Below are 26,305 nucleotides of genomic sequence, written 5' to 3'. Positions count from 1 at the left end.
AATGATGGAAATGTCACCGCCTCGCTCTGCCAGGGCACGCCGCTGAGCCGCGCCGATCTGAGGGCCGTCAACATCAACCTCTGCGACATGTGCGTGATCCTGTCGGCCAATCAGAACAACATCGACGACGCGTCGCTGCAGGACAAGGAGTGCATTTTGGCGTCGCTCAACATCAAGTCCATGCAGTTTGACGACAGCATCAGGGTCCTGCAGGCCAATTCCCAAGGTAAGGCGTGGCCCCGGCGCCCGGGATCCTCCTCACCGCGTTTGAGATTAAACCCCCGACTGCCGGTTTCCTCCTAAAACCTCCATTGATTCACTTTGTACGACTACTTACAAAGAGTTTTATATGTATTTCAAAAATAGATAATCAGAGGGACTCCGATCAGAAATGAGAAAATAGCCATTTTCATGTCATTTATGAATTTTGTATAATAGTTTTGAATCATTATCATTGGTTGGCTTTGGATGCAATGCTTTTAGGAACCTTTGGCCCCATCACGTTTCCCTGTTTGGCTAATACATGTATGACCTAGAGTTATCCTGAGTCAGCAGCGAGTGATGGATGTCAAAACACGGCCTATGTATAATGCATGCAGCGTCACTCATGTAATGTGCTCCCTGTCAGTCTGAGGAAGGCAGCGCACGTCAAGTCAGTGTGGATCCAGTCTCGTGTCACTTACGTTCTACTTTGCGGCTCTGCACCGTGCACTCTCTCACCGGCGTAAGAGGTTTGTCCGACCGCGCGGGCACATGGGCTAAGGACAACAAAATGAGCTGCATGTCCCATCTATTATACATGGGGCTAATTCTGGACCCCTCCCAAGGATTTGGGGACATCTCACAGAGGAGCATGTTGCCTCGTACGTGATCAAGAATGTGGAAAATGGTACTGACCGTCTGGAACGAGAGATATTGATATAGAGATATAGATAGATCTAGATATATCTATAGATATATAAAAATAAATAAACAAACAAAGTCTATCACTCACCGTGCAAGTTGGAAGTATATTTAAAATACAGTATATAAAACATATATCTAAATATATGTATATTTACTCCGCTGTCGTCCGTTGTCTCTTTAGGCTTCACGCCCCCGGGGATGGACAGATCGTCTCCTGAGAACAGCCCGGTCCATGGATTAGTGCGCCAGAGCTCCATCACAACCGGAGCCAATATCCCCATCATAACAGAACTAGGTACGTCTGCGGCGCTTCGATTTTATTTATTTCAGTTCAAAGAAAACCATAACTGTCGTAATTCAAATGAAATGTATGTATATAACAGTGACACTAGAAATACATCGCACAACTTAACAGTACTAAAGAGTTTGGTTTATGTTTTTTACTTTTTGTTTGACGTGCTGTCTCTCCCCTCAACGCTTGCCCAGCGCCATTAGCAAAACCAGGCAAAATACTGCCTGTGATTTCGTTCAGTCAGGATAAAAGCAGTGGGACCAGCATACAAATGATAACCGAGCTGGGTAAGAAGCCTCTGTCCTGTAATGCAGTGTTGTAACCGCTGCCGCCGCCATATCAGCTTCCTTTTGATTTCTCTGGCTGCACAGAAGCTATTCCCATGGCATCGTTTCTGAATGTATTTTTACCCATGATCCTGGTTTAAATTGCCCGTCTTCTTTTGGACCCTCTATATATATCTATATATTTATATAGATATATATATATATATATAGATATATCTTTCATTTTTCTTAGAAACAAGGCCTTTGAACCTCAAAGTCCTCATGGCTGTTTTCAGAGCATTCTCTGTCAGATCTTATTCTCAGACCAACGTCCTCTTTCATCTCAGCCCTGTCGCTGTGACTGACTTCTTTTTGCAAAGCGGCAGAATGTCCTCATAAAAGTAGCTCTTCTCAAACAAAATTTCAGTCATTACGTCACTCCCCCCCCCCCCCCCCCCAGTCTGTTTGTAGGGTAAAGGATATCTTAAAAACGTTTTAAGGCAACGAGTTACTTTCATTTGTTTTGACGTGCGAGTAGGAGTAATTGGAGGCTGTGTCTGAGACTCTGGCACGTTGGTGTGGTACTGACGTTGACCCCGGGCATCGCTTCCATCCGCGGCCTGGAGGTTTGACAATGCGCGTGGTGCCATGGGGGTAATAAACGGCCCTGGATGTAGAACGTGGCGGAGGCAGGACGGCTCTGATGTGGTTCACTTCACCATGAAGAACCCCAAAACGACACCGTAAACAAATGAACGATGAAAGAAAGTGTGCCCTTTAAAGGACCGTACCCAAGTTTTAGCCCTTTGACTGAAAACATTTGAACAGCATGGCAAGAAACCTGCCTTACCTCACTGCACGTGACAAATCTGGATTAAAATGACATCCTGGTCCCGCTGACCACTACATGAACAATTTTTCAATTGGTTAATTCCAGTGGGAAAGGAGGAAGCACCATTGCATTAACAAAATACGCTGTGGTCGGGGGGGTAACGTTAGCAAACGGGCTGAAACTTGAAGTCACGGCGTCAGGCTCTGACGTCTGCAGACGCTGCCACGCCGTCCTGTCAGGCACCGCGTTTTCCACCGGCACGCGCTCTCTTTTTCGTTTGACTGCGTGGCTCCGCCCTGCATGCCGGTTTTTTGAGGCTGCCCGCACAGAGAAAAAAAACCATTGCGATCTCGACGGCCGTGCCGCGTTGGAAGCGATCTGTGACGCGTGTGCCCTCTCTGACTGTTTCCCCGGCAGTAAACGACTCCAACGTTCAGTTCCTGGACCAGGACGACGACGACGACCCCGACACGGAGCTGTACCTCACGCAGCCGTTCGCCTGCGGCACGGCCTTCGCGGTCAGCGTCCTGGACTCCTTAATGAGCGCCGTAAGTCCAGCACCGGCCAAGTAAACCAAAGAAAGTATATTTGTATGTTTTCGTGAGTACACTTTCAGTGTATTTTACTTATTTAGTATACTGAAGCTGTACTTTAAATTAGTACGTGAAGTAGTCATTAACATGCTCTAAGTGTAGTGCAAGTAAAGTGAAACATTGGCGTATGCAGTACTTTAGTATACTCGTTACACATGTACTATTTTGATAGACAGAAGTAACAAAATAATGACAAATATATTTTATTATATTAATTTAGCTTGTGTCCAAAGTGACTTACATGAGGCTAGAAACAATCAAAGTCCTGTTTCTAAATTCAACCAAATGCAAGATGCTGTAAGGGATCAGAATAATATATATTTTTGTATGTTAGTACGTCATGTCAAAATAACAACTTCAAAGCGAGTCAAACCTCAACAGAAACAAGAATAGTTGGTCACAGCTAACAAAGGGATGGGTGAGCCCGCCGCTCATTTGCAGACCCCAGAGAGCGGCTTGGAGCATATGGGGCAGCCGCCGGCGGAGAGAGGCGTGACGCGTGCGCACTCTGGCCGGTCGAAAAGCAGGCGTTCTGATTCATCGGCAGAGGTTGAGCAGTGCGCGCTGATCTTCCCGATGTTGTGCAGAGTGAATCTGCAGGATGAGGAAATGTGATCAGAGGAAGTCCGCTGGTCCCTCAACCCCCCCCCCCCCAAGAGTTGGCGCAGACTTGGATGGTTGGACTCACCGGTACGATGAGTTCTGTCTTGGAGCGCCTTCATCCAGATAGGAGACAGGTTGAAGAGGTGCTGGAGAACTGGCTGATGATAGCCGCCACCTTCTCTTCAAAGAAGGTGGCAAAGTCATCAGCAGTCAGGGTAGAGAACAGTTTGCGTTAATAAGACTAAGAGGAGAGGATTAATACTTATTCAGATCGACGTGAGCGTCAGGGACAGCCAGCGGGTGGAGGTGCTTCTCCTGACGGTCTGGAGAAGGTGCGGCGGTTACTGTGGCGTTATTGACATCAAGTGAGAAAAGGTGTTCAGGAGAGTGAGACAAGTTACACGATAAGATGAATAAGACAAGGTCCAGTTTGTTGCCTGGGCTGTGGAGGAGATTCGGGTCAAACCAGGACAGAGTGGGGAAGGCAGCGGCTTGTGGTTTGTCCAGGTGGATGTTGAGGTCGCCCAGGATCACGAGCTGAGAGCAGCCTGTCCACTGCCTCCACCGTGGAACCGGTGGACGACAGTGACAACATACATTTTAACAGGATGGGGAGGAGTCACACAAGGGAATGAATGAATATACTGAAACCGTACGGTGTGTGTTGATTGAGTAACATGTGAGGGAAGACAGTGAACCTGGCTCAGACAGGGTGTCCTCACACGACGAGTACTATCACGTCACTACAGCAGTGTGTACAGTACGTGTGCTACCGCTGACTCCATTATCGCCGTAACTGGCTGGGATCGCCCCGCTCGACAACTATGAAACTAATCAAACCAGTGTGTGAACAATCACAGAAAACTTTGCACAGTGCTGCGGTAAAACAACTCACAACAAATTACTGATACACCAAACAAGCTAAAAACACAGATTCTAGTGTGCTCAGAGTCAGATGGGATGTTTTTCCGTTCATTAAATAAAAAGTACACATATGCCTTACCGCACTGCCATGGATTTGGTGAATATCATGTTATAGCAGTGAAAGTTCCTTCTGAAACGTCACCCTAATTACTGTTATCATCCTAACTATAGTATATATAGACATACTCAGTGAAATGCAAAATAATTTATATATTTTATTTAATGGGATTTTCTTTTTTAAATTCTGTCTCTCACTGTTATAATAAACCTACCAAAAATTACCACTAAAATTATAGAGCGTTAATTTCTTTGTCAGTGGGCAAACTTAAAAAAATCAGTGAGGGATCAAAGAATTATTTCCCCCACTGTATATGTCTATATATACTAGAGTTAGGAAGATAACAGTAATTAGGGTGACGTTTCAGAAGGAACTTTCACTGCTGTAACATGATATTCACCAAATCCATGGCAGTGCGGTAAGGCATATGTGTACTTTTTATTTAATGACAACGGAAAAACATCCCATCTGACTCTGAGCACACTAGAATCTGTGTTTAAAACTTGTTTGGTGAATCAGTAATTTGTTGTGAGTTGTTTTAGCGCATTTTCTATCTCTCACTGTTATAATTAACCTACCAAAAATTACAAAGTCACTGAGGGATCAAATAATTATTTCCCCCACTGTAAATCAGATGAATCTTGGAAAAGGTTTAGAATCATTGCGGCTCGTATAAGGACACCCCTGGCACAAAGGAGGTAGAATCTAGGTCCCCCCCCTTTTAGTAACTGCACAACAGCCAAAGTGCGACACTTCACCACCGCTATGACGGCTTCATTTATCTGCCTTTCAATTCGAGCGAGGTCGGAACAAAGCCGGCGCTCCATGTGGGGCGTGCTGTAGACAAAAGGTAACACCACCTCGAGGACAGCGCTCATCCATCATCCCAGTCGACTGCGCTGTCAGCGACTGAGTGAGATGTCGCAGGGGAGAGGGGGGGGGAGGGCAGACGTTTACCCCCGGCTTGTTAATAGAAATGGAGGCAGCGGCTGCTTCCTGTTAATTGCATCAGGTGAGTTAAGAGGAAACGCAGCCGATGAGGTTGGTTCCACCGGTTCGTCACATCAGCGGTCATTGGTTTTAGGACTGAGGGCCGGACAGGATGGACTCTCTGAAGGGAGTGAGATTAACCTGCAGTAACTGGACTCCTGTGTCTTTCTGCGAGGTGACGGGCTCCGTCACGCTGACACTTTAAAGTACCAACTTGAGTTCTGACTTTGGGATTGTTCCCCCCCCCCTCCCTCTCCACCTTCATTCCTTCAGACGTACTTCAACGACAACATCCTCACTCTGATCCGGACGCTGGTAACGGGCGGGGCCACGCCGGAGCTGGAGGGTCTCCTGGCGGAGGAGAACGCGCTGCGGGGCGGCTACAGCACGCCGCAGACGCTGGCCAACCGGGACAGGTGCCGGGTGGCGCAGCTCGCCCTGTACGATGGGCCCTTCGCCGACCTCGGGGTTAGTTAATACACAACACACCAACATTGCTTCTGCAGGTCCTCAAAATGTCTTGCATAGCGTAGTCATAAATGGTCATTTCAAAATTTGTCAAGTACTCTAGATTAACTCAGCACCTAAACACTTAACTTCCTATCTGACCCAATGGAACAGTTCGTAGAACCTGACCAACACTATAACTACCTGACCATCCATCAGCCCAGTCCACGTTCTGACACGTATCATAGCAGCATTAACTTTATCAATAGTTTGTTCTACACTAGTTCTTCTGTGGGATCGGACCAGACAGGTTAGACTTCACTCCCCACGTGCATCAATTTGGCATCCATGATCACTGGTTGTCTTTCCTTGGACCACTTTTGGTAGGTACTAACCACTGCATACCAGGAACAACCCACAAGACCTGTCGTTTTGGAGATGCTCTGACCCAGTCGTCAAGCCATCACAATTTGGTCCTTGCCAAAGTGGCTCAGATCCTTACGTTTGCCCATTTTTCCTGCTTCCAACGCATCATCTTCAAGAACTGACTGTTTACTTTCTGCCTCATATATCCCACCCCTTGACAGGTGCCGTTGGAACGAGAAGAGCAATATTATTCACTTCACCTGGCGGTGGTTTTAATGTGGTGGCTGATCGGTGTAGATAATGCTGAGTCACTTTTGGAGACTTGTTTTGTGAAAGTCTTCAAATAGTACTATACAGAGAGATCTAATTTTTATTAATCTAATGTATGCTCTACATTATATAAAGGAATTGCACATGGCCACTAACTAAAACAAAAAGTGTGTTGCGTACTGTATGAACTCTGTTTTTCATGTTCCTTGTCTTCAGTTGACTGGTCTTGTTTAGCAAAGAAAGAACATCAAACAAGCCACATGTTGCTTTCTTTCAGGACGGCGGCTGCTACGGCGACCTGTTCTGCAAAGCATTAAAAACATATAACATGCTGTGCTTTGGGATCTACCGGCTACGGGACGCACACCTCAACGCCCAGAGCCAGTGCACTAAACGGTAAAAAAAAAAACACTTCCCGTCCTCACATTGAACCACGACCTGGCGCTAATCTCAAACCTTCTCCCTCAGCTACGTCATCACCAACCCGCCGTACGCATTTGAGCTGGTGCCGTCCGACCTCATCTTCTGCCTGATGCAGTTTGACCACAACGCTGGCCAGTCCAGAACCAGCCTCTCCCACTCGTCCCACTCCTCCCATTCCTCCAGCAAGAAGAGCTCCTCTGTGCACTCCATCCCCACGACCAACCGCCCCAACCGCGCCAAAATCAGGGAATCACGGGACAAACAGAAGTACGTTGCCCTCTTTCTTTGTCTGTGAAAACTGTAATGTGCTTTTTGAAAAGGGGCAGGAGAGTTTTAATAAATAGGTGTTTATGTGTAACATTAAACCGGGGGCCTTGGGGTCCTAGGCGTGCTGGAGCGGCGTGACACGGCCTACCCCCTCTGAACCCGAGCGGTAGTTTGTTATTGGACTTCTGTGCTAGCCATGGACTGTCCATAACAAACAGCATGTAGCCCATAAGTGTAGTTGGTGCCAGAGCACCTCGGGCCCAAGGCTGACGAGCGACTTTGTAGTCGTATGTTCTGGACACTCAGGTGAAGAGAGGACCGGACGGCAGGGAAGACTACCCTGTCCAGAATCACTCAACTCCCGAAGGAGGCTGAGGACACGGAGTCCTAATGGATCCTGTCCAGAGCCACCATCGTGGAAGCAGCTGCTAAGAGCCGTGCCTGTTATTTTTGATTATATTTGATCGTCAAATCCATTCCACATGGGTGAGCCTTGTCGAGGGGTGGAGTGTACGCGGTTTTGGGGGAGGTGGCAACTCTGCTTTTTGCAGATGATGTTGTCGTCCTCTGTGCCTCATCAGACTAATCTCCAGCACTCACTAAAACGCTTTGCGCTTGAGTGTGGGGGGGATGAGTAAGTATGGCTGAATCAGAGGCCATGGTTTGTCCCCTCTGGGTGGGGAGGGAGCAGCTGACCCCAAGTGAGGAGTTTAGGTATCTTTGTTCCAACCCCCACCTATGGTCACGACCGAAAGAATAAGGTCCCTCCGAGAGGACCTCAGAGTAGAACCGCTGCCCCTCAGCATTGAAGTGTTTCGGGCATCTGTTAAGGTTGCCCCCTGGGCACCTCCCTTTGGAGGTGTACCAGGCACGGCTGACCCAGGATCCGCAAGGCTTTTGTCTCCCAGCTGGCATGGCAACGCCTCACAATTCCCCAGGAAAAAGTCTGGGCCGCCCTGTGACAGTAAACGGTGTGAAAATGCCAGAAAAACCAAAAGGTTATTGCCACAGATGGGAACAAGTTTTGCACTGTGACTGCCTTACAGTCAAACGATGATCAGAAATGTAGATTTTACCGTCCCAAATTAATTGATGCAAACAATGCCCACTATCTGGCCCAGTTACTTGTTTTTACCTATTATCGTTTTGTGATAAAAGCACAGACAAAACACTCAAATGTCAGCTAAAAACCACTAAGTCAGACATGTTTCATGAGTGACCCAAATTATTATCTAATATCCAGCTGCTTGTGATTGTTTTTTTGAAGAATAGGTTAAAAGGTCAATGAGAATGTGTTTCTAACATTTTTAACAGGCGCTGACTCAACGCTCCAATCCTTCTATGGTTAGTAATCTGTCCAATATAAAACAAAACACATTTTTCAACAGTTAATTTGCATTCCATTCTCTCAAACACACTGGGAATGCGCGTTGCATGCTGCTCACCTCACGCAGGCAAGGAAAACAAATGGCCGCTCACCTCCTAATTCTACATTTGTTGTCATGTGATCGCAGTTGTCTCTGCGTCAGCTTACTTCCTTTTCCCAAAGTGCTACGGGGATGAATAGAGTGAGCCGCGGTATGGAAGTGAATGGCTGTGCATGGTTTTACCGGCGGCATCAGGAAGGCGTGAACATAATCAGTGCATCCTCTTTTTAAAACTAATTTCCCACAGGTGTGGCTGCAGAACATGTGATATGACCTTAATGGTCGGGAACCAACTGACGGTGCTCTAATCACACATGTTACAACTCAGTGGGCTCACTTTGAGACTACTGTCAGAAACGCATCAACACTGTTCAACGTAAACGCCGTCATGAAAGGATATCACAGCACAACCTTGCTCAACACTTTCTTCAAACGTCGTCCAATGGGGCAAACTCGCATTTTTGGAACATGTACTGTTTGACTAACAGTAATATTGTTTTATTTAAAACTACTTTTTGCAATTGCTGTAGTGCAGCCTAACGCATGTTGTTGTAGGAAGCGGTGCAACTTCCTGTTTCTAGTTATTTATTGCCCACGATGTGCTCTTAAAAACCTGATAGGGCACAGTTTGCAAAAATGTTTTAGTATGATACAGTATATGCAGACTATCTGATAAGAAACATCTCAAGTCTTAAAGTCCCTGTAAAGCAAAAAAAAAAGGCTCTGCTCTGAAACACTGCGGCCATGTTTAAATGTTCTGCTGAACCCAATCCGGTGTGTCTAGTTGCGGCCTGCTAGCATGGAGCTAATGTTGACGTAACCAAACCGTGCACGTCCATGGCATGAGTTCACGGTCTCCCCGAAGATGCCTTGTACTCCGGGCTCTTAGCTTATTTCACCGCTGACGCTCGGATTCCAACGCGGTGTCTACAGTTTTAGGGGGAGGGGACACGCCAAGTAGGATCACTCCACGACATCGTCATGATCTAGCGCCGCCCAAAAATGGCGGGAAACAGTTTAAGGGTTCAGATGTATTATGTGTTTAGAAACAATTCACTTCACACATAATGAGCAGCTGCAGCAGAGTGGCAAGTTTCTCCACTATAAAGCGTTGAGCAAGGTTGTGCTGTGAACAGTTATAATTGATGAAACCAGAATTTTAACAAAGCCTGGGCTGAAAAGCTGTGTTTAAATGAAGTGATAGGATTGGCTCGGCCACGTTAAACATTCATCAATCGCATGAGCAACGACTCGCAGAGCGACCGTCTGGACTTTCAGTGCTGCTCAACTAAACCGCAGATGTTAGGAATACTGCCGCACAAACAAGTGTTTGTCGTGTGTTGAGAACATGGCCGCTGGAGATGTAAGAGTAAACCCTCTGACGCCCTCCCTGTGTTTCCCAGAAAAGATATGGTTTACAGATGAGCCTAACAGTTCCCACCGGAGCAACACGCACCACCAGCCTGTGAATCGCCGACCCCACCCCCCCCGGCCGTCAGAGGTGGAGGACGAGCGCTGAGCCCCAGACCGAGTCCAACGTGGCAAAAACAACACGCAGCTCATGGCTTTCCCCCTCCCCCCGCTCATCACGCGGTAGAATAAAGAATCCTAAATAAAGATAGGTGAGTTATCTATTCAGAGACAATCACGGTCGAAGGTCTTGACCGCTAGCAGTTCTCGGTGACCAGACTTTGTGGTTTTCCCCCTGGAAAAATGGACAAAACCACGGTCACCTGAGTGCGAACACGTATACAGTGCAAGGCGACTTATTGTTATTCAAACAAGGTGATAGTTAAGGTAAACGGCTCAAGCTTTGCAGACGTAAATGTTGCCTTTTTAGCTGTCATTAAACAACTACTGAATATATTTTACTCAGTGTTGCAGAGATATTGTGTGAAATGTGTTCCAACTGTGTATTCACCTGGCGCTGCGGTCCCACCACAACGGTATTGTCGGACAACACTCATTTCTTTGCGACTCAGAAGCTACTTGACGTTTCGTGACGGTAACGACGGCCAATATCCTCGACTCAGCGGCCCCCCCCCTCCCTGCCTTATCTAGATCCGTTTCTCTTGTCTTACAGTTGCCTTTCGACTTGTGTTCACGTCCAAAAGCAGCAGGAGTTTATTCGATTTGTCGATGCCTTTTCGATAGCCAACTATGATAGAGCTGTTTTTAAAGGAGATATTACGTCAATAAAAACAAACCAAAAAAAAAAAAAGTCGTCTTTGGTTTGCCGTCAGAGTTGCTGTACCTGGACCTCGTACGAAAGCCAAGTCAACTGATTTAGCCTCATATCAAAGCCACATATCGCAGTGAGTCCTCCTTTGGCTGAAAGCACTGCCTGACACACCGCCGTGCACCCCTCACAACACACTAATCACAGATAGCAAGCGCTCCTTTTTTTTTTTGTAGATACTCCAAAAACAGCTCAATCATAAGCCACGGTTTTGGCTATTTATCGTCATGTCAGACCTTATTACTTGGTGTGAAATGAAATAAGACAGTTGTTGACAGTTTGGAGAAAACCCCTTCAACAGTGACCAGTCGCCGTAAGTCACGTCTCACCAAACAATTCCGCCGAGGAAGTAAAAAATTTATGTTTAGGCTTTCAAGCAAATGAGAACAGAGCGCCTCGCCAAGAATAGTTATTTATCAAAAACGCTTAGCCAACGCAATGTTATTATTCAGAATGCTCCGCCAAGAATAGGTATTAATCACAGCTTAGTTCAGCGCCGCTGCATCGGCACAGCTGTCGCCAAACTACAAGAGCGATGGAGGTGAAAGTCAAGGAAAGTGATATCCACCCAAATATAAACTCCCTAAAACCCTTCATTCACGCAAGTTGCTGCACAGGGTGGTGGTGAGACATGAGGACAGTGCCGGGCAGTGCTAAAGCCAAAGGAGGGCTCCGGGGCACCCACCGCTGCGAAAAGAGGCTTGGAACGCCACACGCTCCAAAGTTAGTAGATCAAGCTGTGTTCAAAATAAAAGTCTTAAGCTGTTTCAAAGTAGAGGGGAGCTTCTAGATACTTGGGGGGTTTGACGACAAAAATGTATTTGCGCTGAAGAAGAAGTAAAGCTTTATGTAAAATATATATATTTTTGTCCAGTGTATACATGCTTGACAGGTCGTACCTGTGCGAGTGAAAGGCGTCTGACATTGCTCTTTTTTTTTATTGTTTTTGTTCATTTTTTTTTTTTAAGCACATCGATTTGTGGATACAAAGACAGTGCTAAGCAAATATTTCTGACTAAGTCGTAACACACAATACAGTATATTGTCTTGTACAAACTAGGTCTGTAAATAACTTGTACATGATTCCATTTTGTATTTTCACAAATTAAAAGCTGATGTATTGTGTTCCGTGTTCCTTGTCTTTTTTTGTTTTTCCCTCCATTCAGTGACTGTCGCTTTTTTCTTTTTGTAATAAGCTGCATCAGAGGGGAAAAAAAAACCGCTTCCTGGGTCTAACGGTAATTCCAGAGCAGCTCTGCCACATGTTCGTTCCCAGCACGAAGCCTGTCCTGCCAGCGTTGGCAAGCCGCTGTTGACGCGAGGCACTTTGCGAACGCCAGACGAATCGCCCGACACATGGACACCTCGCTGCACCCTGCGGATGATAGCTGATAAAGACACTCCCCATTCTCACCTTGACGACACGGCGGAGCCATCATGTCCCTTATTAACGATTTCACACGCCGCGGCTCGGCGGGAGGCTGTCAGTATGCCAATAATATTTACCGCGCGACACCTCCGCAGCGCGGGAGAGCAGACGGATGCTTCTTCTCTCCGTACCAAACACAGACACAACGTGGACTGGAGACAGGGGTCACAACCCCGAATACTGTGCATGGGTTACCAACCGTGGTCATTTTTGTGCAAAAAAAAATAAAAAAAAAGGAGCAGTTCCTGACGTCGTCGGTGATCCGCCTCTAAAGACGGCAGTTCCCCGAATAGACGGCACAAGCCAAGGCCCGGCGATACTCGTTTCCATGACAATGCAGCACCCTCCGAGTGCATCAATGCCAGCCTGGATAAACAGTGATCCTTTTTTTTCCACCCCCCCCCCCCCCCACCACAAAACAAGAGGGTCATTACACCAGCTTGTCAAATCAATGCTGAGAGTGTCCCGGCTGATTAAGGCGTCCCCTTCTCAGCCCTGACACAGTGTCAATACCGGCTGGCCCGTGGCGGCACACTCCCATGATTGGACCGAAACGCCTATCAGTCAGGCAGCTGAGCTGGACTAATGATTCCCTGTGCTGCCTATTAGAGGGACATGACAATTCAATCCTGTGGGCCGGGCGAGGGAAGAAGTGACCTTGGTGCTTTGTATCGGCGCCGAGGTAAATTGACAAGAGCAGATAAATCTTTACCCCGGCCCTATTAACAGAATTAAAAGAACAACAGCGAAGATGGCATCTCCTCGGCGCTCTGGTTTGTTCCGTTCTCTCCTTTGCGCCGTGTATTATAAACGCACCTAAATACTACATACATACAGGATGATGCGCAGCAAGCCGGTGATTATATCCAAAGCAACTCCCGTCAATGTGAGCAGGTGTGTGTTCTGCAACAACCTAGTGAACTATTGACCCAAAAATAGATGTGCTTGGACAGATCCACATTCATCTCTTCAAGTCTTCCATTGTAGTTTCTATCTAACGTCACAAAATTTGGCGGCTTACGAGTGTAAGCATTAGTACAGTATGTAGGCAAAGTGACCCAAGGGAAGTAGTGCCAGGCGGAGAAGTGGTTGCCCCTAACAACGGACAGCGGTCATTATTCAGAAATAACTGCCTGCTGATATTGACCAATGAGAATGGAGTAGGCCCACCCCGCACAGCCGTGTCATAAATATAGATTTTTGTGTACTGTATATTATTCACAGTGTTGACCTACTTCACTCGTCCACTGGTAATATTTAAAAATATCAAAAAGGAGAAATCTCCAAAAGACCTCATTGCATGATGAAAAAAAAAAATTATATATATATATACATACACACACACACACACACAGTGTATATAGTTAAGCTGTTGTCAGATCTGACCTTTCCGAGTAGTCGTAGGATCAAGAGATTTCCAGAAGGTGAAACCTAATCCGTGCAGGTTAAATTCTCCCGTTTCGCCGCTGTAAAGCCGGGATATATCGTCTGGCGGATGCAGCTCATCCGGGGCTTTTCCCAGACGCTCCCGGCCGTCCCGCCATCGCCCCGGGCCGAGGCGCGGGGCCCCGGACGTCTATCTGCAGGCGACGCCAACATTGTGTACATGGTTGGAAGAAGCCCATGTGCTCACACAGATGTTTGCAGCTCTTAGGACACAGATCTGCCGGGCCGCCATCCTTTGTGCCGAGGGCCACATGCATTTTGCATTAGTCTTACCCCTGGATAACGGACAGGAGCGAGGGCAGGTGGGGCGGCAGATCCGCGCGCTCACTTTAAAAACCAAAGCCTCCACTCGGCGGGCGCGGCCGTTTACGAACGGAGGAAACACATTTGTCACATTTCATCAACTCAGCGCTTTATCTTTTTATTCTTTTCCAAATTTGATGGCGGCGGCAACGTTGTCCCCTCGGTGACACAATGAACCGCCCGCCGCCGTCCACAGTGCATTTTATTTATTTATTTTAACCAGTAAAATGTCAAAAGAAATGGCAGAAGATAAGCATTTCATCCGTGTTATAAGGGAAGATTCTCTCGGAGGCAATTTGCCTGCGAGGCAGAGTTGCAGCGCGACCCTTCCTGTTCCCTGTAAAGGTCAACCTTTTCTTTTGTTTTCGCGCGCGCGCATAAATCAAACCTCTCGGCTATTTCTATATTTGATGTTGGAAAGCCAACGGATCAAAGGCAAAATAAGAAAGATTTCATCTAAGAAAGCTGAGGCTTCGTAGGGGAAAAGAAATATGACCATCTGTTTTTAAGAGCAAAAGCTTGAATACCCTTCAATTCATATGTGACTCGCTATGTTGGTTTTTTTTTTTAACCATTCATAGATGCAAGTTCTGAAATGATCTGAATTTCATGGGCCGATGTGCTGTGTCTTTTTTTTGTTTTTTGGGGGTTTTTTTGCCTTGGAGCTGAGAAATTAGCCCTAACCGCACACAGATGGCAGCATCCAGCAACATTACTTCCCGGCCCGAGTTGTAAACATGATTTAGAATTTGCAAGATATTATTTACTGTGATTCATGTTTCTGTCGGCTGCACATTGGAGGTTAATAGAAATGCCAGCATGCTCGCTGATTTACTTAGTAAAATTTTCATCCCAAGGTTCAGGTTCAGAAGATTGGAGTCAGAAAGAGTTACAGGATTCATGCATTATGTAAAAGACACTGACGCGACCTTCAGCCATCACAGTCTACTCGATATATTACGGCGGGCTTGACCCTCCCAAGGCCGGAGGAAGCGTTTGATATATTTAACCACTATCGCCGTTAAATTACTCACATCCTTTATGAGCGGAAGCAGTTTTATACAGCCAGTAACATGAAAGCAATATCTTTTTGATTAAAAGTGGTTTTAAACTCCATGTTATGCTTTTACTGTCGGTGATGCTTCAGCAAAAGTTCAACAGTGCCGGAAGTCAAAAATACCAAAACAAACACGCCTGTTGGGCTTCCATTTCATTTTTTTTAATCTAAGCTTTGCCTCATAAATTATTCAAAAATTAAATATATATACACCCAGTAGATCAGCTGTCTCTTCAACAGCAAAATTCTTCCACTCCAGACAATATCTCCATTTCCTCCTAAATTCTCTCTCTCTCTCTCTCTCTCTCTCTCTCTCTCTCTCTCTCTCTCTCTCTCTCTCTCTCTCTCTCTCTCTCTCTCTCTCTCTCTCTCTCTCTCTCTCTCTCTCTCTCTCTCTCTCTCTCTCTCTCTCTCTCTCTCTCTCTCTCTCTCTCTCTCTCTCTCTCTCCTATGGACAGGGAACAGTCAAGTGTTTGTTTTTTATCACATCTTCCCAGGCAGCCGAGGCCCCCCCCCCCCCCCCCGTTCCGGGCAAACATCATCCAAACCGTCCCGGAAAAACGCGCTCCACGACCAGCCGCGCTGTTTACATATTCCTATTTCAACCGGAGTGAATCGTGACAACAATGGGAGCTGACAGATACCAAACTTGGTATGTCCCAAAGCCATCACCAGTGGCTGGGAGGCTGTCAGCTCCGCCTACATCACGGCCAGCGTCTCGCTGCTGGTGCGACATGCGTCAGGAACTTTTAAACGTCTGCTCTTTTCAACATAAAACCGCGGAACCGAGCGGCGGGCGGACGGCGGCAAAGACGGGAAGTCATATCTACTGGAAACGTACGGAGCTGTAAAGGAATCAGGATTATGCTGGTAGTCATCGAAGACCCTCGCGGTTGATGGGGGGGAGGGGGGATGGAAACAATATAAGGCGGCGGCGGCGGCACATGCGCGGCGCCGCCCACCGCAGATCCCAAACTCTGACCTCCTTTGATCAGCTGTTTTGCCGAGGCAATCCATCATGGTGCTCTTACTGTCAGAGGAGGTGCCTGGCTGCAGCTGCGTGTCACCGCCTAAGAGCGGCTGCTTAAAGGCAATCATGTCAAGCCTCCACCCGACTGCTCAGACGCCCCCCCCACCCCACACCACCCCACCTACCCACCCCCACCCGACTGCAGGAGGACTTGACAGGGCCAGAAGAGGAGTCGGCTGAAGACACTGGAGGGCTGTGTCTGATTGCTCGCCGGCCGCCAAAGTGACGGCTGGTTTCATCCTCCGTGGAAAAGCAAGTGGAATATTCCAGATTCTTTATTCCTTTCCCACGGGGGCCACACTGCGCTACGCCGTGCCCAACAGAGCTGACGCCTGGATCCATTCCGACTGAACGTGAGGGGCGGAGGACGCCCTGATCAGAACGCTAAAGCTGGACTCTGCACCCCCCCCCAAAATAAAATGGAACAAAATAAAGACAGAATGTCGGATATTCTGAAGGTTCCGGCTTCAAATACTGTAATTCTCAAATATTTTGCCTCAGGACAATGTCTAGACAGCCAGATTAAGGACTCTTTAAAAGAGGTCACTTGCTAAAAAGAATGTAGGGTAGAAACAAGAAACTCAGCTCAGAAATATATATATATCTCTACTGTAGGGAGGGGGGCGGGGCGGAGTGGGGGTTTGACATTATTTTACATTCATTTTACATTCATTTCCGTAACTGTTTGACCCCCCCCCCCGCGTCTTCCACGGAAAATAAACAAAAACAGATAAAAGGAATAAGACAAAAAATTTGGCGTGTGGACCAATCCGGCGTAAAGGGCCCACCGCGGACGCCGCAAGTGCCGGGATGCAAATCTGAGATCACGCCGCGCTGGAAATAGAGAGAAGAGACGCCCCCCCCACATTCGGGGGGGAAGAGGAGGCCGGGGATGAACGCCACGCCGATGTTTCGCGCGCCGATGTTTCGCGCCACGTGCCCCCCCCCCCCCGCGCCGCCGTCGCAGCGCTGGGCCCCGTGACCGGGGGAGGCTGAGTGACGGCCGGGCTGACTGGAGCTCAGAGTGGAGGAGCGGCGCGATGCGAGTGGGCGGCGTCGGGACGGGGCGCGGAGGCGTCGGCAGTGACAGGAAGCAGAGACCAGGACACGGATACTGGTGCCGTATCAACGCCGTCCCTGAGCCTGAGCCAACGTGACATCACCTCCGACGGCTTCCAAGTGTTCAGACACCCTGCCACACACACAAACACACGCACGCACGCACGCACACGCACGCACGCCTCCTGTGATGTGTCCCCAGTCCCATCTTATGTAGAGAGTTACCAGCAGGCCTGTTCTGTCAGGGCAGGGGTGGAGGATAAGGGGACACGGGGGGGGGGGGGGGTGCCTCAGTCAATCCACACTTGGCCGTCGCGGCGGGAAGCGTGCCCCCCCCCCCCCGATATCCAAGCTACTTGAGGTGATCTGAACACTGATGTGTGAGGAGCTGTCACCTCCCCATCCCCCGTCCCCCCATCAGTGGTAGACGCACTGAGGAGATCTAACCCCCCCCCCCACCCAATCGGCTGTGAGGACACTGGGGACCCTCAAAAAAGAGAAGGAAGACGTGTACACCATCCATCTCTCTCTCTCGCCCGGGGAGGTGGTTGCCACGCACGCACGCTGTACTGGTTACATGGGGGGTGGGGAGAGATAGTGAATTGGCAGATGAATTAGCCATAAGTAATAATTTGTGTGGAAAATTAATTTAAACTTAAATAAACAAACACACACACACACACATACTGATCTGGCCCATGTTTATGTCTAGAACTCAGGGACGGTTTGAGATGGATTTTTTGTGTGTGTGTTCTCTTTTCCCTATTTCATGGACAGTTGACCGCAGGCCTACGCCAGCGGCAGCACAGTGTGTGTACACTTCAGCATAACAGCTCATCTTAGACTCTCCACCAGGACACCAGCTGGGGGGGAAATGGAGAGAGAGAGAGAGAGAAAGGGAGAGTAAGGGGGGAGAGAGAGGGTGGGAGAGAGAGAGAGGGAGGGAGAGAGAGCAGCAGTGGAGGTTCACACAGCGTCCCAGAGGCCCCGGGGCCTGGAGGCGGAGCTTGGCCCCGGGAGTGGCTGAGTGTGATGAAGTGCAGCTCGGCTCGAAACACACTGTGGGGGCTCCCCGCGCAGCTGGAGACCCAGGTTACAGTTTGGGAGAAGATGGACCACGGGAGGGGGGAGGGTGGGAGGAAAGAAAGAAAGAAAGAAAAAGAAGGACGAGAGACACATCATCCGTCAGGAGGAATGCGGGGCCGCGGCCAAAAAAAAAAAAAAAAAAAAGACGGATGAAGATGAGAGTAACATAATAAAGAACAACTGTGTCTGCGGAGCGAGAGTCTTCCAAGACTGCGTGAAGAAAGACGCAGCCTGGAACGTTCAGCGAGGTCTTGGAAAGGAAAGCCGACGCCCTTTATGGAAATGACTCGGGGGGCCGAGACAACCGGCCCCGGCGATTAATCCCGATATCGATATCGTAACGGTCTCCGTTACCCACGTCGCCTTTACTCCATCTTGCGCCCGCTCCTCCACGTCACGTCAGGCGGTCAGAGCCACCGTTTTTTTGTTGTTTTTTTTTTTTTAACCGCGCGCTCCTGACGCAACGAGACCAGCGAGAGCCAAACGGACGCGCCGACACGGACGCGGCACTGCGGGACGCTCCGTTCTGATCGGTCGTCAGCGGCGACGGGAGGTCAGTTATATTACCGAATAATGACCGTTGTCAAGGGCAACCGCTTCTCCCCGCCCGTGCTCAACGCCGCCTGCGTGCCAACGCTAACGCCAGCCGGCGGCGCCATCTTGTGACGAGAACCACGACGGAGGACTTGGAGAGATGAATGCGGACGTGTCACGTTAATAGCTTTAAATGGGTTGGTGTGCGCAGGGCGAGGTCTCATCGCGGGGCGACTCCTTTGGTAAGCCGCTGTGGACCATTTTCCTTCGCAGTCGCCGATCGCACTAGTGACTGCGTACGAGACTCGTGATACCTGTTGGACAATCGTTCCAAATCGAAATTCGATAGTGTACCGTTTTATTTGGCGAGTACCCGTACGCCGAGACCCCTCCACTCCGCGCCGGGGTCCTGATCAAGCTGTTAGCCATGATGACCGCTCGGCCACACATCATCCCCAACTTATACATGCTTGCAAGACAAAGACAGACAAACAAAGACGATATAAATGGGCCTGTGAGCCGACGTCGCGTCAACAATGAGGGGGCTAACAGGCTAACAAGGCCCTGCCGAGGCGTCAGGGGGAGACGGCGCGCCCAGCGTAATGGATGCATTATGCATACAATCAGCTTTAAGCCTTTCAAGGGCTATCAATATGTCAAGGGATGACATCGCCAAAGGATGTAATGCCGAGCATCAAGGTTATCTCCGCGCTCTTTGTGGGAGGCGCGCTCATTGTACGGCGCGGAACAATCAATGGGGGTCATAACGGTGGGCAAAAATAACCAATTAACAATGCAATTAAACTTTTGTTATCAACCCTTTCAGCCGAGGCAATACCCTTGTGCCGAGCGCATACGTCTCCTGGCAGGCATTCATGACCTCACTCCAAATCAATTAAGAGTAGATTCGGAGGGATTTGGCCGCGTGAAAAGGGGAAAAAATAGAAAATAAAAATGGACAGTGATTATCTGTGTTTTGCCCGATTACACATTGACATTGGAAAATGTCAACATGTATTACCGGGTAATAAATTCCCCGTTTGAATCCAATACTGAGTTGTTCGTCATGAATGTCAGAGGCGTGCTGCCAGAGAGCTGCAGGGGTTGTCTCTCACATTGTTCCATATGTCTGATGTATTACCCTATTTCCATTCAGATGGATCACCTACATGAATACCACGATATAACCACACTATAATCACTGTTTTGGGTAACAGCGGGTTATTTAGGATCCCTTAAACCAGCCCTCCTCATAGGACTCATACTGTAATATAACCATCAGCGATACAACCCTTTATGAGGCGTGGGAAATGAACCGCTGCAATATCGATCGTTTCCATTGTGGGTTCTGCGGCGCGCTTTTCTTTCGTATCAAGTTCCATTGATTTGGTTGTGGTGCGATTGCCTGTGCGGGCCGCGTGATGAGGGGCTGCGGCCCACGGCAGCACATGCAGAGAACGCGTCAGTATTGAAAGTGCACGTTGGCCTTGGGGCCCCTTCACGGCCTCTCTTCTAAAAAGGCCGTGCGAGTGTACTATTTAGAAAGGCCAAATTCTTGTTCGGTATATCCGAAATCATAGTATGCACAAAATATGCAGACTACCTTGGCAAGCATGCGAGGCCGGTAAAACCGTCCAGCAGGTATATGACCAGGAAGTATATTTGAAAACCTATGGTTCTTTTTACTCGCACACTAAAGTAAACTGCATGAGGAGCACGCAGCACGCTGCAGTTCCTGGCCTGGCCAGCAGATGTCCTCTGTGTTTCCTCCCGCTCACCTGTGTTTCGTTCCGGCTGTTCCCCATTCCACTGTTTCGCTATTAGCTTGTCTACTCATCTCTTTTTTTTTTTTTTTTGGTCTTTTGGAAGTTTCCGGACTCCTTTCCAAACTCATTGCAGCTTTCCAGCCAAACAAAACGAACGATCGAGCAGCTACGGAACTGCACGGACGAACCGCGATGCCGATCTTCTAGAATAAACTTTGATTTGTAGTCCATGAAATGTTTCAGTTCAATAACTGATTACTTTTTCTGAATTATTGTCCAGATTAACAAAAAAAAAGAAAAAAGCAAATATGTGCCAGTTGAATGATTAACTGAGCCAAAACATCATCACTCGTCACATCCTAAATTCCGCTAAACATCCTTCCCTCGCTCCGAGAGGAGCCGCCATTGAAGCAGATATTTTTCAAGTGCGGTGATGTTGCCTGACGGCGCTTGTCACCTCGGTTTAGAGGAGGCCGCGCTTCCTGCTCTGTTTATTTTGACCCGAGCCGAACAGCACTCGCGGCGCCTTCAACTCCAGGGTTATTGATTAAAGTTTTAAACGCTCGCCGCATTATCCGGGGACTTCTGGGAGATTCATTTGAGTCAATGTTCATCTGTAATTCATTACGGCCGCTTAGACAGACGCAGCCACATGGGCTCGGTCTTGAAGTGGCCATTTTTCATCCCGCTCGACGCTCGAGAGCCGCGGCGAAAAATCAAACCGAGCGTTAGTTATAATAAATATGGTTTAATTCTATACAGGTGTCTTGGATGAACATCTCTTCTGATGAAAAGTGTGTTTTCACGGTTTTCATGGACAGTACCACGGACGCCCTGTGATGGTATTTTTTCAAGAGGTAGAATTTCTAACGCTTATTCCATTATGGGACAGTTTAAGACTTCTAGTACTTCATGTAAATGCTGTTGCTGCCAGTTAAACGTGTTACAAGCACCCGTGCAACAATGCTATAATTAAAGATCCAAGACCTCCGAGAATCTCGGATCATCTTAATCTCGGATTAAGTCGCTTATTTTATCGTCGTTTTTATTTATTTATTTTTTATTTTTTTCTTTCCTCCTCCTCCTCTCCCAAACTGAGCAGGAGGACGGAGGGAAGGAAGGCAGGCGAACGTGAACGCGACAACTCGTCTGGCGTCGCATGAAGAATCCAATCTGTGTCCCGGGGCTTTGGGTCAACAGTCAATTAAATTATCACACTGAACTGAAAGACTCCTCAAATCCCCTTGAATAATGGTCGTCAGACACTCTGTATCCTCCGTGATGTTCTGTAAAAAGGTTGCGGCGGCGGCGGCAATGGGATTAAGGGCGCCCGGTCGAAAAAAAAAAAAAGAGACGACCCCCCCCACATCCCCCCACCCCCTTATCTCAAGGCAACAGAGCCGCACTATGTTATGTACCGACTTTGTCAAGATAGAATGGATGTCACTGAAATTAATTTAATCTCCCTTAAATTAGCCCCCGACTACGATCTCTCGCAGTCAGAATTTATGTCTCGCAGGAATTCAATTTCCTCCGCGCCGCGATACGCCTTTATCAGTCGGGGACTATTCCGTGGCCTCCGATAATGAGAGCCGTTACGGCGACCGGGGGCGGGGGCGGTGTCGTGTTTAATGACGGCCATCTCGTGACCACCGGAACCGTCGCCTCCATCCTTAAAAAGAAAGGAAGAAGGAAGGAAAAAAAAAAAGACTTTGCGCAGAGGTCTTTAAGAGGCCGCAGTCATCTGGGATCAGTCCGTAATCGATGTGTAATTCACTCACTAATCGTCAGGCCATTAAGGTGAATCAGTAACTGATTTATGAGGGACGTGCGAGTCGCCGCGTCGCTTTGATGGAAAGATTAGAAAACACTCGCGGAAAGAACGAAGCAAGACGGAACTTGTATCAACACGTAACCCTGTTATAAATCAATTAACTGATAAAACTGCCTTTTTTGATTTTTGGGATGGGGGATGGTGGTTGGAGGGCTAATCCTCTTGAAGTAAAACGGATTTCCGTGACGATCATTATCAAAAATGTCACAAAGACAAGACGGGACGGCGTTGCTGGAAAGCTGCCATCTTTTGTGGTTGTACGGCAACGTAAAGCCAGAGTAGTAAACTAGCGGGAATTCATCAAGCGGCTCTGTGGAATACTCGCTTCTGATTGGTCAATATCTGCAGTCAGTTATTTCCGAATAACGACCGCCGTGGCCGTTGTCGCGGGCAACCACGCATATCCCCCGCCTGGCCGAATCTCGAGACGACACCGGAAGACTTGAAGAGATGAATGCGGATATGTCCAATTTCATCAGTTGACTACGTTGTTGTTGTGTTTGCCACGTTGGCGTGGAACTATTTTTCTTAGCGGACGCTCTCAGACTAGGCATTCTAGTTCTAAAATAATTTCAAATCAATATTTCATGTCGTTGTATTCTTATATTTAGTAAAAAGCCCTGCAATCAAGCGGGAGAGCGAGTGACACTGGGCAATGATGCAAGACTGGTCCTGATCACCCTGTCTGGCATTTTTTTTGCGATACGAACCGGCCCGGCTGGATTATTCCTTATAACGACCGGAATTCATTCAAAATCATGTTCTTTGATCAACCGCCAAGATGAAGAAACCGAGGCGGAAACTGCACAACGCGATTGAATAGGTATTCTCAAAACCGTCCAACCTACACCCACTGCGGAAGAATCCCTAAATGTCACTTCCTGGCTGACATGCTGGGTGCCCGCCGCTACTGTCTGGTCCCTGTTATTACTTTCATCTCGTCCCGGCCGCTGACGCTTGATAAGCCAGTACCTGAGGGTCCCTACCTCTGTCTCCCAAACGCTGATTCAATGTGGCAAGGAGACAGAAAACAGCGAAGTGGGGGGGGGGGGGGGGGGGGGGGGGGGGGACAGAAATAAAAAGAACAAGGGATCAAAATAACCGAGCTGGCCGGGGCCGAGCGGAGCGGGGGGCCCCATCAACACCGATAACCGTTAGCTGCGGAACGCGGGTGTCAGGGCGAGACAAGTGTCATATCACTCAGCCCTGGCTGCTTCATTTGACTGGAGCACATCAATCACTCAGCGTGATGGGCGTGGACGTGGCGCGACGGGCCTCACCTCTGGCTCCCTCATTATGTTGCGTCAGTGTTAGTGAAACCCGCCGCTGTCAAGGACGCGTTGGGCGCCGCCTCCGCGCGCTCCGTGGAGCGCCTCCGAAATGTCGGCCCGGTCGGGTTCCGTCGAGGCGGGGGGAGGGGGCGAGGTGTAAGGAAACGCGGAAGCAAGTCCTCACATATGGGAACGCGTCTGGTGTTCCTTGCCGGTTTGACCTTCGCGCCGCCTTCCCTCCAAAATAGCCGGGCCCCCGCATGGCTGCACACATCAGGGTCCGTGAGCTGCGGGGCCGAAGTCTTCCCGGCAAATCCGCCGTGACAAAGGACTTGCTTTTCCTCTGAGACATTGAGGCCCCCCCCCCTTCCTCTGCAACAGATGTCGTGCGTGGAATGCATTAAAAAAATAAAAATAAAAATGATAACTCTGTGACGCCATCCCTCCCCCAAAGTGGGGAAGCGTTCCACTGGTGGTTCCATTTAACCGAGGAATTAAAGGGCTAATCAGCGGAGAACTCCCTTGAAAGCCCGGCATCTCTTCCAGGCCGTGCCCGCCCGGCTGTGTATACAACTCTGACAGGTAGAATAATAACGGTTATACATCACCGCACCTGAGAGCCATAATCATCTAAATCTTACCCCACCGCCGTCGCCGCCCGGACTCCATTACGTTATTGACGTGCAATCTTTGAAAGGGGGAGAAATATTGCACGTGTAAGGTCACTCGGTTATGAAGACGTATTATCATATTATCTGCATGGGGGTGGCGGGTCTCCGGCCTGACAAACCTAATTATAATTGGACATGATACAGAGCTCAGAGCGTATTAGGCGCTTGGCCGCATGACAAAGTTGCAGCTGAGGAACACGTCTCGAAACTCAATGTGAAGGAGCCGAAGTGACGGAACATCCAATGAGGACTCCTGGACCCGTCGGGCCAGTAAAAAAAACAAAAACCCCCCCCCAAAAAAACAAAAAAAAAAAAAACCTTTGTTCGCTTGTCGGTGAAGCCAAAGTCGGCGTAAACACAGTTGTTTACACAGATATCTGGCGCGCAGTGACTGGAAGCAGCTCCACTGTCCAAACGTCACCTTGGGTTAGACACGACGCCGGCAAGCGCCCGGCGGCTTCTTTCTTTTCTTTCTGATCGTGCCGACCGAGGTCGCCTCAATGTCACCGGACCATGAGTGGCGGTATTTGTCTTGTCGTGGTCACCCTTCGTTTGGACAAAACAAAAAACAGCGACAATGGCCTCTTCACATTTATAGAACATAATGAACAGGCGTGCGCACGCACGCATGCACACGCACACGCGCACACACACACAGACACACACACAGTCTGCTTTGTGATGGGTTCTCGGGTGGATTGGCGGCCCATGTTAGCCTGGAATCCGTCAGAGACGGAGGTTTGGGGAGAGATGGGTCATGGTACAAAAAATAAAAAATCTGAAGTAAGTGCGATTTGTGAAGCGGACCCAGAGGTCATCGGTTAGCGTTGGATTAATAATGCCAGGCGGGTCAGTGCCGGGCATTTGCAATGTTCATTGCTTTCGGAGTCTATTAACTTAATATGCGTGCACTCGTTCCCAGCAAAATGGCGATTTTTCTTACCTCCGCTTTTAAAGAGCGAAGAAGGTACCTGGGGAAATTTTATGATCGGACTGAAGGGGTTTTCGGGCGTTCAATCACGTGTTGTCAGCAGCCTGTCGGTTGGATGTTCCAATAAAAACAAATAGCCTCGTTGATGTGAAAAGGCTGACAAAGGTGACAGGTGACAAACACAAATCATACAATGCTAATGAGTAAGTGTGAAAATTAGGACAAAGCATCTGAAACAATCCCCCAAATCTGATACATGTCTGTGTTTGAAATAAAAAAAAATAAAAAAAAATTTAAAAACCCGCCTGCAGCCTCTTTTGTCCTTCCACTTCATACCGTGTTCCGACGTGCTCTTTTGGAGGAACCTCCAAAATCCAAACCTCTGGGAGATACAGGAAGGAACATCTGCTGCTCTGCGCGCCTATAAATTTTGCTGATAAACGGCGCTGCTTCAAAAAGGCTGGAGCTGGAATAAGGAGTGATGCAACGACTTGGCAGGAGTAGAAACGCAACGAGAGACTGCAGCGGCTCAGACGCCGGGTTCCGAGGCCGCAAATCACGGACGACACGGCGGATTAAAAATGTCTTTGAGCAACTTTGTTCGAGCAACACACACACACACACTTACAGTGTGTATATATATATATATATATATATATATATATATATATATATATACACACGCACACAAATGGCGGTCATATATCTCTCTAGTTACTGGCAATCTGGAGCGGTTCACTTTGATGGAGTGGTTTACATCTCGAATTGGAATGCTCTCACCATCAAAAAGAAACCAAATCCCATGTGTTTTTACCACACAGTCTTGTGTTTTAGCGTTTGATTTCACATTGTTGTTGCTTTGTTTCCCCCAAAACTGAAACTTTACCAATTAAAGGGACTGAGCTCGGTTCACGTTTCCGTTACCGACGTACTGCGGCTCTGGAATCAGGATCTAAAACTATTAACTCTTGTTATCGCTGCCTGC

The 26,305-nt window shown here is 48.3% G+C and overlaps 1 protein-coding gene across 4 annotated transcripts in view; it reads left to right on the top strand.

Moving 5' to 3' along the window:
- Positions 1-12,028, top strand: part of LOC307245374 (calcium-activated potassium channel subunit alpha-1-like) — an 82,687-nt gene extending 70,659 nt beyond the window's left edge. For 2 of the 4 annotated variants that reach the window (XM_080020928.1, XM_080020926.1), the window contains 8 exons: positions 34-226; positions 1,088-1,201; positions 1,393-1,485; positions 2,714-2,844; positions 5,738-5,932; positions 6,825-6,943; positions 7,016-7,237; positions 10,068-12,028. In XM_080020928.1, coding sequence (XP_079877054.1) covers positions 34-226; positions 1,088-1,201; positions 1,393-1,485; positions 2,714-2,844; positions 5,738-5,932; positions 6,825-6,943; positions 7,016-7,237; positions 10,068-10,089 — 1,089 coding nt within the window. In that variant the 3' untranslated portion in view covers positions 10,090-12,028. Of the gene's footprint in view, positions 1-33; positions 227-1,087; positions 1,202-1,392; positions 1,486-2,713; positions 2,845-5,737; positions 5,933-6,824; positions 6,944-7,015; positions 7,238-8,551; positions 8,582-10,067 lie in introns of all 4 variants that reach the window. The other 2 variants (XM_080020927.1, XM_080020929.1) reach the window with 2 other exon arrangements.
- The last annotated feature ends 14,277 nt before the right edge of the window (positions 12,029-26,305 follow it).

This window comes from Zeus faber (genome assembly GCF_960531495.2).
Source record: "Zeus faber genome assembly, chromosome: 20".
In the NCBI taxonomy this organism is placed as follows: Eukaryota; Metazoa; Chordata; class Actinopteri; order Zeiformes; family Zeidae; genus Zeus; species Zeus faber.
Note: the sequence above shows the minus strand (reverse complement) of the source record. Positions and strands in the feature narration are given on the sequence as shown.